This window comes from Suricata suricatta, chromosome X (assembly GCF_006229205.1).
Source record: "Suricata suricatta isolate VVHF042 chromosome X, meerkat_22Aug2017_6uvM2_HiC, whole genome shotgun sequence".
NCBI classification, from domain to species: Eukaryota; Metazoa; Chordata; class Mammalia; order Carnivora; family Herpestidae; genus Suricata; species Suricata suricatta.
In genome coordinates this window covers 87101154-87113700 of record NC_043717.1, presented here as the reverse complement: position 1 = coordinate 87113700, position 12547 = coordinate 87101154, and the positions used below count along the sequence as shown (strand labels likewise).

The following is a 12547-nucleotide window of genomic DNA, read 5'->3' as shown; positions in this document are numbered from 1 at the left end:
GGTTTTGCTAATTTTTCTCCCTCCCTCTCTCCCTCCCTCCCTCCCTCTCTTTCTTTCTTCCTTCCTTCCTTCCTTCCTTCCTTCCTTCCTTCCTTCCTTCCTTTCTTTCTTTCTTTCTTTCTTTCTTTCTTTCTTTCTTTCTTTCTTCTTTCTTTCTTTCTCTCTTTCTCTCTCTCTTTCTTTCTTTCACTTAAGATTATAATAACTCATAATATTTTCCCTAGAACGAGTAATGAATTTTTAGTGGGTCAGTAATACTTTTTAATTGTGTGAATTTTTATTCATTATGCTATAGAGTACTATTTACAATATCCATGTTTATTAACTGACAGTTTTATGTTTGATGAGTAACTATTTACTCAGGTGATTTTTAAAAAGTTTTTTAAAGTTTATTTATTTATTTTGAGAAAGAGAGAGAGAGAGCGCGCGCTCACAAGTGGGGGAAGGGAAGAGAGAGAAAGAGAGACAGAATCCTAAGCAGGCTCCACCCCAACAGTGCAGATTCCTATGCGGGGCTCGAACTCACAAACCATGAGATCACAACCTGAGCCAAGATCAAGAGTCAGATGCTTAACCAATTACACCACTCAGGCACCCTATCAGTTGATTTTCTTTTTACATCATGTATTTTACATACTCTATTGATAATTTTGTAGTTCACAGTGGACACCTAAGCTGTATCAATATTTCAAGATTTGTAATCTTGACACAAGATCTAATTTAGCTAACATGCTGATTATCCTTCATAACAAAAGCATGAATAGCACCTTGATATATAAAACGACTAATTCTTCCCCCATTTAAAAATATTAACCATTCCACATAACAGGTCAAGTTGTAACTCCAGAATTTTATAACAAGGGAGTTACCCAGATATTTATTCCTAGTGGACCTGAATATTTTACAAATGCAGAAACCTAGGATGGTAAGTGACTTATCCAAAAACAACATGTCTAATTAAAAACACCTGCTTTTTCATGTAGTCCATAAGGCTTATTATACGTCACAGTAATTAAAGCTAATAATTTTATCCCCTCCCCCTTTTCCTTACTTTGGAAATGGACTACACTCTTTAGATGTTATATCACAAATCACTCAGGTCATGGCTAAGATTAATCATGCTTTTTGACTTCCAATTATTTATTTGGAGTATGATGCCTTAAAACTCCCTTTTTAGAAGAAATTTGGATGGGTGGAATTTTAAGGAAAATTAAGTCTTGAGCTTTTCAAACTCAAAAATGGCATTTCTAGAAAAATGCTGACATAGATAACTATGACTTTCCCTTTCAAGTTTTGATAAATGGCTTCTCCAGGCTGAACACCTGAAGATCAATCCCTAGATTCAGAGAGAAAATTCAGTAGTTCATTTTACTTGGCACTTCATAGCACTTAAAAAATTATTAATTTATTAGCATTAATAGTGGCCTAAAGCGATCCTTTGTGCCAGATCCATTCAACTTATTCTCATGATCCCCAATTACAGAATGTTCCCTTAGAAATGAAAGGTCATCAGTGATCAGTGTCATTCTTAGTTCCCCCCTAAAATTGGCTTTCAACTGTTATGTTCCTAGGAAAACAGGGCTTCCTAGAGAATCACTGGGAAATCATGCATCAGTTAGCCTTGATTGCTTCTTGGCTTAGATAAAAGCAAGATTGCATTTTGGTTACCTTTTCATTCATGCTACATGTACTTTCTTCCATTAGGAGGAACAGAGTAGGGTATGCTTCTAACTCACGATCCTTGGCTCCATCTATGAAAATTGGCTGGCTCTCCTCCTCACTGTCCTATTTTCTGGTGGTATATAATCCACTAAAAATTATATAGAGGTATAATTCAAATCCAATAAACTACACATACTTAAAGTGTACAATGATAAACTTTGGCATGTACTGCACATACAAAACTATTGTCACAAGCAGGAGAACAAAGATTTAGATCCCCAATGTTGTCTTGTGCCCCTTTGTTCTACATTTCTCCCTCCCTCTCTCCCTCAAGCCACCACTGATGGATGGGTTTGCGTGTTCTAGAATTTTTTTTAAAGAGAAGCATACAGAATGTGGACATTCCATTGGTCTTCTTTCACTCAGCATAATTATTTTGAGGTCTATGCATCTTGTTATGTATCAATAGTTGGCTCATTTTTTAGGACTGAGTCATACTCCACATATCCTGTATGTATGTATATATATATATATATATATATATATATATATATATATATATATATATACATATCTACCACAAGTAGTTTTGCCTTTAGCTATTTGTGGACATTTGGGTTGTATCTTCTTTTTAGCTCTTATGAATAAAGCTTATGAAAAGTCTTGTATGTAATTTTGTTTAGACAAAAGTTTTCATTTCTTTAGGATAAATATCCAGCAGTATATTGCTCTCCTGTTAAGTGTCTCTGCCTTTTGAGGAAACTGGCAAATGTACCATTTTACTTTCTCACTAGCAGTCTATATAGTTGCTCCACATTCTTGTCGACACTTGGTGTGGTCAGGAGTTTTTTTTAGCCATTCTGGTAGGTATATACAATGGCATCTCACTGTAGTTTGAGTTTATGCTTTCCTGGTAATTAATGGCATTGAGCATCTTTTCAATTGCTTATTGGTTATTTGTATACCTTTTTTTAATGAAGTGTTTCTTCGAATCTTCTGCCCCCTTTAAAAATTGGATTTCAACTATATTAATTTGCTCAGATTTTGTTTTTTATGAGGTTGCAAAATAGGTTTTTCTTATAATAAAATTTAAATACATGTTCGTGAAGCCCCCAATACATCATCCATTTGGCAACATCTGTATTTGTTTATTCCTGAATTGTAATTCCCCATCTATCCATTTAAATCATAGGTATCTTAAGATACACTTTCATTTCTCTTATGGCTAGCTTTTTGGTAAGAGTAGACCTATAATAAATCCAATTGAACTTCATCTTCTCTAGGGAATACGTAGTATTTTAGGTAACAAGGTTTATGCGGAAGACTAAAAGCTACCACCTAAGGTGTATTGTAAGTGCTTTACAGAAGATGCATCCTATGGGAATTTTGAACACCACCAAGACATTTGTGTATTTAAGGAAATAATTTACAATGGTAATGTTGATTTCAAGAAAGAGAAATGTTCACATCACTTACTGTAAGGGAAACTTCTCTCTCTCTCTCTGTCTCTCTTTTTAAACATTAAAAAAAGAACAACTGATTGCTTAATTACGTTGTTACTTTTTCTAATTATGTGTTGATAAAGAAGTGTACTTTTATCTGGTTGTATTTTTAAAAAAAATTAATGTCTATTTATTTTTGAGAGAGACACACACATACAGAGCATGAGCAGGGTAGGGGCAGAGAGAGAGGGAAACAGAATCCTCAGCAGAGTCTAAGCTCTGAGCTATCAGCACAGGGCCCAACATGGGGCTCAAACTTGTAAATGATGAGATCATGACATGACCTGAGCCGAAGTCAGATACTTAACTAACTCAGCCACCCAGGTCCCCTATCTGGTTGTATTTAATTAGAGAATTTGTGGTTTAATCGTTGTGTTCAAATCAGACTATGGTTCTAATAGAAATCCTATGCAATTTTTGATCATATTATATACCATATTTCATTACACATATTTCACAATGGTCAAATTTCTTTTTGAATGGGAAAAAAATCTCTAATGAAAAGGCATTTTTTCTACATTTGCCAGTGATCTTTATTTTTTAGCCTTCTATAGTATTTTATTATACAGAGTGTCAAATTGGCTGTGCATTTAGTTTTATTTGCTCATCCTTTGCCAATGAATGTCTTTACTGTGATTCAGATGCTCAAATTCAAATCTTTAGAAAATCACATCTCAGTGCCATTGTAGGAGTGAAAATAAATGCAAGTCTGTGCTTTTGAAAGTAAATTTCCTAATTAGTGCCCTGTGTCCATAGAAAATAAATGGGGACACTTCATAGCAATTCAATTCAAGCACATTCTTTCTCGTGTCTCCAAATAGAAGTAGAGCTGATTGCTGCAAAATCTTTTGTAATGCCACAACAAGGTTGTTCTGTCACTTCTCCCCTTTTCCTGGCTTCCACTGACTTCAGAGAAATATCGAGGAATGGAGTTTTCAAGGTGTGGTCCCTGGGCCAGTAGCCCAGTAGTGTAGGTCTTACCTGGGAACTTGTTAGAAATGCAGATTCTCCAGCCTTACTCCAGACCTGCTATTCGAAACTGAAACTGGAGGGCAGGCACAGCAATCAGCGTTTTAACAAGGCGTCCAGGTGATCCTGAAGCATGCTGAAGTTTGAGAAGCATTGGTCTAGGGGAATGAAGTTGTGAAAGCAGGCTACATAAAATTCCTTTCCTGCAGCTTCAAGCTGACAGGTTCATTATCAGGTTGCTGTAGCAACAATTGCACAGTAGGATTGGATAATGAAACATGTGAAATTAAGAAGCATGAATATTAGCTGATCACAATATTCTAGATGACTGAGATTTATATTTGGCAAAATAGATTTTTACTTTTAGCCTTATGTCAAAGAGAGGCGCAGTTTCCTGAGGTTTTATGCTTGACAGGTGAACATCATGCCTATTTTTAAAACATCATTCCTTTGGAATTTAGAGAAATTCTTGTGGAAAAACCAAATTACTCTTAAACACCTGCATCGGGGCGCCTGGGTGGCTCAGTCGGTTGAGCCTCCGGCTTCGGCCCAGGTCAGATCTCACGTTCGTGGGTTCGAGCCCCGCATCAGGCTCTGTGCTAACAGCCAGCTCAGAGCCTGGAGCCTGCTTCCGGTTCTGTGTCTCCTTCTCTCTCTGCCCCTCTCCCTCTCATGCTCTGTCTCTCTCTGTATTAAAAATAAATAAAATATTAAAAAAAAGACCTGCATCACAGAAATCATAAGTAACATGCTTAGCAGTGACTTATCACTCTGAAAATATAATTTATAATTGAATTATCCTAATACATTTATGTATACCCACAATATCTGTTTCATAGAACACAGTGCTGAGCACCTGGTGGCTATTAAGTAAGCATTAAGATTTGATTTGTTAAACCCTTTTTTGGCAATTATATATCACAAAAATCACTATTTTTGAAACATATGTTCATATTCTGCACTCTCATTTCTAGTGTATGTTCTGCCATTCTAAATTCTAGCACTTTCTGTATTAAAAGAGTGAAATTCATTTTAGGGTTTGCATTTTATTGATATGTGCTAAGGATTAGATGCACTCAGTTAAGCTTCTTCCTGGCCAGATGACATACCCTGTCTCTGATGTCAGTCTGAGAAAATCCTATATAGTGTACAACATCCCCGGATTACCTTATCTAAGTATTACATAGACGTTTCAGATGATATATCTTGGCATGTGGTCATTTTTCATTAACTTATTAGCGACCGTTAAGGCATCTTTTCCCCTTTTGGACACCTTGCCATAATTGAATGCAAAATAGACTGTAAGACTGAATGCCTGATATTCATGCAGTGAGTGGACAGGGCTTTATTGGTGTCTAGCAAAAACCATACCCAGAAGGGTGTTTTAGGAAAGAGGGATCTGTTGTTCTCTGACATGGGCAATAGACGGATGCTACCTACGCTCTGGACCTTATTTTCCTCAGTTGTAAAAAGCGGGGATTCATTACACTAGCTCTACAACCCTAAGTACTTTTTGGATCTAAGACTCAGTGTGAGGGCAGAAAAGAGGGGGAAAATCCAAACCCTGAAGCACTCCTGATACGTGGTCCACAATGGAATATTTTTAATGAATTTGTTGAAAGAATGGTTGAATCAGAATTGTTAGCATCAATTTGGCCTCAGACTCCTTTGAAGACAATGGAAAATAATGATATTAAGTGCCCATAATTTTGGTGGTTAGACGAATGTGTTTTGAGAAACGTACTTTAGAGAAGTATATTTAAATGTAATGTTTTCCCCCAGATTTTTCACATTGAATTATTTATTCTTAAATCTAATGTGTATGAAATACTTAGAAAAGCTGATAATTTTAATATTTTAAGCATAGGTGTGCTCTACAGATCATATATATTCTTCCTGGAAGAGAAATAATCTTTTAAAGGACAGCTTTCTATGCTTTATACTCCTCTGCACTCACTTATTTCATTACATTTTGTGCAACCTAAAATTGTAGCTATAAAGCTATTTTGAGCATGCTTTTTCCAGAGCCTTGTAAGAATCAACAGGAGCATAATTTTAAGCCACAGAAGTGCAAAATAAGCACAGAATCCTAGCTACCATAAATAAAAGGGCCAGAATTCTAACTTTGCAAAAACACATAATTACTAGCAAGGGGGGGAGCGGGGTGTGAGGACAGAAAGGAGAATTTTCTTGGGTATTTCTTACTGTTTCTCAACTTTTTTCTCTGCACTTTGTTTCTTCTCAGAGATGGAATTCTGTGAAACTCCTCACACTCTGTGCTCTGGCTACCAGACAGACATGCACAGCATTTCTCGGCACGGCTACCAGCTAGAGATGGGGTCTGATGTGGATACAGAAACCGAAGGCGCTGTCTCACCTGACCACGCTCTGAGAATGTGGATAAGAGGGATGAAATCAGAGCACAGCTCCTGTCTGTCCAGCCGGGCCAACTCCGCGTTGTCCTTGACCGACACTGACCATGAGAGGAAGTCGGATGGGGAGAATGGTAATGGAACGATCTATACTGTTTAAAACCCAGAGAGAATGCAGTTTTTATCCTTTGATTTGTTTTCCTTCCCTATGTTTGCCTATCTTTAATTTTGTATGCAGGATCGTGGGTTCCCATGGACAGGGCATGTACTAAGTATCTGGCAAATACACACATTTATTTATAATGATAGATAAAATGGTTTTTATTTCAGGTGATCTCCCGAGGGAAGCAATCTCATGTGGTCAGCAATATTGCGCATGTCATATTTATTACTCACCTTTTATTTCTGCCCTTATTTTCCAGTGTAATACTAGTGGTATTTATTATGGAAAGTACATCTTATGTATTTGGGTTTATATCAATATATAAACAATGAGATGAACAACTATATAGCAAGCATATTCTGCATGTGCTCTCTATTTTAATTCAGATTAAACTGTCAACTGCATAGACAGATCCAAATTAACCAGGTTAGACTGAAATGATTTAAAAAAAAACCCAGAAGGTAAATTAACTTCAGCCATTTCCCAGACGGTAAGTAATAATAGCAGTATCATTAAATCTCAATTACATATTATTTTCTTACAACTTTTCAAAAAAGAAAAGTTTTATCATTTTGATTTGTTGTGAAGAGGTTAATTTATGTCTGCTCCTCTGTCCCTACTGAAGAACAGAATCCTTTCATAAAAAAAGCACATTAATGCTTATTAAACACATTAATCTAGGCTCTTCATCATTCTCTTTGTCTAAACTTCATAGGTCCTATCCCCGTGACCGTAGGCCTGCTCCGTTAGCAGTGGCTAATTAGTATTTTCTCAGGTGGCAGAGAGGTAGCCGAGAGCTCTATACCCACAGCTTTTTTCTATTCTGTCCTCTTCTGCCCGGTTCAGCCCACAGGGGACCCTGGCCACAATGATATAATCAGGAATGACTATTTGCTCACTAGTTAGATTATCTTTTCCTTAATGATAGGCCATAATGTTTTGTAATATCACCAAGTATTCTTGGGGTCTTGGGGTTTTTTTTTGTTGTTGTTGTTTGTTTTTTAGTTTAGTTTCAAGTACACATGCATATATTGCTGGTTTTGGCCAAAAGTGTAGGCGGTGAGTTTTGGAAATGAGAATGTAGATAATCTATGTATGCATAATCATATGCAAGTGAAAGAGCACTAGGATGGAAATTATGTGACCTTGGACTACTCTCTAAAGTTTTCTGAGCTTCAGCTGTGAAACAGAAAAAATAATGACCAAATTTATGTAATAAAGGTGTGCTGGATGGTCTCCTGCATCGCCGAGACTTTTCATCCTCCCTCATCTCACTCCTGACATATAAAATTATAGCCAGTTCACTGGATTGAAACATTAAAATAAAAGAAGTTTCTCTATGGGGTTCAACCAGTTTTCTACTCCTGCAAGACCTTAAGTATGGGGTTTCTTTTGGGGTGATTAAATTATTCCGGAATTATATATTGGTGATGGTTGTAGAACTGCAAAAATACTAAAAACCACTTTGTAAGAGAGTGAACATTATGGTATGTGAATCATGTTTCTTTGAATCTGTTATTTAAAATATACTATTGGATGAAGGGTACGGGTTAAAGATGAGGAATCCCAGAAGGATGAGCATTAATTCATAAAATGTTTAATATTACAGGTTTTAAGTTCTCTCCTGTTTGCTGTGACATGGAGGCTCAAGCTGGCTCTACTCAAGGTAAGTGTTTTCAAATATTTGACAGCAGAATATTTTTACCTCATCTCATCCCTGACACCCACCCCACAGAGTGGAACCCTGCCCCTCTGACAAACAACACACAGAGGTGGTTAATTGATCTGTCCAAGATGAGTTCATTTGCTGCTTATTGGTTTGCTTTCCTCTGGAAAACTTCATATATGTACGTTGGTGGTGAAGAGGAGGTGAGTCAGGAGATGGGGGAAAGGACAATGCAGTATTTAAGGTGGGATAAGGAAACATGGGGGTGTGGATTTAAATCAAGTTGGATTGGGTTTGGCCTCATCACTTCTTCCTATGTTATATCTGATTTTCGCATGGTGCCAGTCATTAATTAATTGAGATATTGCTGTAAGTTTACAATGCCTCCTAGCATATGGCTTTGGTCTTTTCCTTCAGGTGCTCTGGCTTTGGTCTAAAAGCTTGCTATGTCATCAATTACAAATAACGCCTTCAATGAAAGGACTGTTGTTCATTCTTCTCTGTAAACCTGTGTTTACACCCTGTCATTTTTCAGTGACGGGACATTGATGTCCTTTTACTTTCATCTTCACTGTGCTCATTAGGCTTTGCCTCTTTTCCCGAGGGATACTGAAAGCAATATTTCTAAATGATTTTGATGAAAATTAGACTCTTGGAAGGAGATGGGGATCGTCACATCTGACCCCAGGGCAATGACTCAAATTTGGGAGGTGGTGGAGGCAAAAGATCAGAGGAAAATATGCACAATGCACATTATCCTCCCCTATCCCCACCATGAGAACTGCTTACCATGGTGAGCCATCAGACTGTATTTCTGTGCCTTATCCTATGGATGTATTAGGGACTTTCAGAAATGAAACTGTTTAGTTTTATTTGGCCCTCAGTCTAACCAACCATCTATCTACCTTCATCGTGTAATTTTATTTACTGAGACAGAGTTGGAAGACTCAGGAGTGAAGGACATGCATCTTTGGGTTTATTTTAGGAACTAGATAGGGCATCACAAAATTAGGCTGGGCTGCCAAGACAAACTGATGACCCAGTCTGCTAAAACCTAGTCCTTACTGCAAGTCTCTGTTGGCCCAATATGGACCTTCAAGAATGATTTAAACTTTTGAGAGGCAGTGGAGCATAGTGATTAAAAGTTGGACTGTGGAGCCAGAGAGCCTAGGTGTAAATCCCAGCTGTGTGACCTTGGGAAAGTTATATATAAAGTTTCTGTGCCTGAATTTCATCATCTATAAAAGAAGGATAGTATTAATGTCTACTACAAGGATTTTGGGATGATTGAATAAATTAATATAGATAAAGATTTAGAATACTATTTGTAACATAAACTAGAATATCAATGTTCAGTACTTCACCATTTCCAAATATGCTTTTAATATCTTCATATCATACCATCCTCATGATCACTCTGCAAAATATATTCTATTGTCATCCACATTTTACATAGGAGGAAGAGTTAAAACAACAATTTAGAAACCAGCTAGCCAAATCCAACTGATTACTTTCTAAATAGCCATTCCTTTCCTTCCTTGGCTCTCAAAAACTTTCCCTGCTCAGTGAGAGTTCTGTTAGTCTTACTCTGAATCCTACTTCTAATTTTCAGTAAAGAGTATACAACTTAGAATCTTATTTATAACCTCCAATATGATCTCACCAATTTGGATTCTATAAATTTTCAATCAGTGACAACTGGGCCTGACTGGTCTTCAACATTTCCAAAGGTTCTCCCAGAGGAGGTTTGAGTTAAAGTGAGAGTATAAATGGTTTTTCTAAAAGCATATTAATTTGAAGAAATGGTTATTTTCAGTGAATTGAACTAGATGTTTGTGTGCAAATGTTGCTGTTTATTTCCCATTGATCTCATCCATTCATAGAATGAAACCTATCAGGACATCTATTTCATTTTATCTGGCTGTAGATATACAATATTTGAAATGAATAAAATGACATAACATTTTTAAGATTTATATATGATACTGTCTCAGACTCCATGCCACCCCATCCCTGTGCCTCAGTTAGTGCTGGTGACACTTTATTTTCTTTCTGTCTTTAGACACATTCTGATTTTTAGATCAATAATGAGACGGTAGGCATAATATCATGGGCCAGTTTAAGATGATTTAAACTTCACTCCTGTACATGTGGGAGAAAAGTGAAGATAGAGGAAATTGTTAATTTGGCTGAGTTACTCAACTGAGAAAGATTCTGAGACATGATTTCAAGGATGCTTTCAATTCTATCCATCCTAGATTATGACTTGGATTTTCTCCTTACGGTTTCAAAATCATCCATAAGGACTTGCTTCTTTCATTTTATTAATTGGTGAAGGCTTTCAAAATATTTATTTTTTTCTCATTAAACTCTATTTGGTTACCCTTCATTGAATTTGAGACTCCGGCATGCTATAACCTATGAAGAATTAAAATAAATCACCATCTATTTCAGCACGGAAATGCTTGGACTGCACCACCTGAAGCGTGGGGGAGGGAGAACATTGGGCAACAGGAGGGAATCTGGATTTCTTATCTTTCACAGGCCAATCAGAACACCATTGGAGCTTGTTCCCCTTACCTCAACTTTGTCCTAAGTAAACCCTTTGTTATCTGTTGCTGCTTAATGGTCTATTTAGGAAAAATGCAGATTTACTCAAGTTAGCTTCATCATGAGGCCTGCAAACAGAACACCTTGATATCAGTCATAGTGCTTTATTCATTTTACCCCTTTGCCACTCCCATTTCACCTGCTATCTACATTTCTGTTCCTTGCTCTGAGGAAAAAATTAAAACTGAGAGACAATATATTTTTATAGATCTTCTCTGATCTTACAAGCTTAGAAATGCTATAGTGGGTCAAACCTCTGGTCATCTAACACACAGTTCTGCCTCTAATCCGTGATTTGGTGGGCATGTCTTACAAGGATTTGACAATCCTCCTCAAGCATCAACCTCAGCGATTAAGATATTGCTCATAATTACATCTGACTCCACCTGCAACTGTAGGAATATGCTATATGGACAGCTAAATTTGGACAATCAATTTCCAAGAATGTGTGTCTCACAGATGGCCTAAATGAAACAGTTGGATTATAAAAAGTAAAGATTAAATTGTATATCAAAAAGCTACATGGAGAGAAACAGAGAAAAAGCATTTTTAACCTGTAACTCATAGAGTATACAGACGGTCCCCAACTTAAGATGCTTCGACCTACATGTTTTCGACTTCATGATGTGAGAAGGCAGTACTCATTCAGTAGAAATTATACTTTGAGTTTTAAATTTGATCTTTTCTTGGGGTGGTGGTATGCAGCACAGTTCTTCTCATGATACTGCAGTGACAGCTGCAGTTCCCAGTTAGCCATGCGATTCCAAAGGTAAACGCCCCTGCTGTCCCCATGTGACCATGCTGTTTTGCACTTTCGGTACAGTAGTCAATAAATGATGTATACATGACACATTCACCACTTTATTATAAAATAGACTTTATTTGAGATAGTTTTGCCCAACAGTTGGCTAATGTAAGTGTTCTGAGCCTGTTTAATGTAGGCTGGGCTAAGCTCTGGTGTTCGGTAAGTTAGGCGTATTATTACATACAGTATCGATCTATAGTATTTTCAACTTATGATGGATTTATCAAGACATAACCCCATTGTAAGTCCAGGAAGATCTTCAAATTGTGAAGAAATTATTTAAATAAGTTGAAATAAATTTGTTTAAATAAATAAGAATATTATAGCTATTTAAATATAAACTTATATAGCTGTTCATAATGATATTTCTATGCAAGTGATATTTATTGAGCACCTACTCTTTGCTAGGTTCTGTACTGGAGACTGGGAATATATAAAAGATGACCAGTATACATTCCCCAACCTTTAAGAATTTACAGTCTAGTGAGAGAGATTGATGCCCTATTAGTTAAGATTGTTCATTATTATTTACTACTGTTATTGCAAGTAACAGAAACCAACTTGAGATAGCTTAAACAAAAATCATATTTATTTAAAAGGGCATGAGAATGCTTCATGGGACCAGTGCTAGACAGAAGGAAGGAATTAGATCAGAAGAACTGCCTGGAGTTTGCCTCTTGCTTCTGAATCCAATTCCTTCAGTCTTACCTCTGCAAGTTGACTTTCTCTAAATCTTCATTTTTAAGGCAGACATAAAACTTACTATAATTTTTTCAGTTTATATTCTGTTCAGGAAGG

The 12547-nt window shown here is 36.7% G+C and overlaps 1 protein-coding gene across 3 annotated transcripts in view; it reads left to right on the top strand.

Annotated features, from left to right (window-relative positions):
- TENM1 (teneurin transmembrane protein 1) overlaps positions 1-12547 on the top strand; it is a 552583-nt gene that overhangs the window by 58161 nt on the left and 481875 nt on the right. For all 3 annotated transcript variants that reach the window (XM_029930000.1, XM_029929999.1, XM_029929998.1), the window contains exons 2-3: positions 6379-6639; positions 8278-8334. In XM_029930000.1, coding sequence (XP_029785860.1) covers positions 6379-6639; positions 8278-8334 — 318 coding nt within the window. The remainder of the gene's footprint in view (positions 1-6378; positions 6640-8277; positions 8335-12547) is intronic.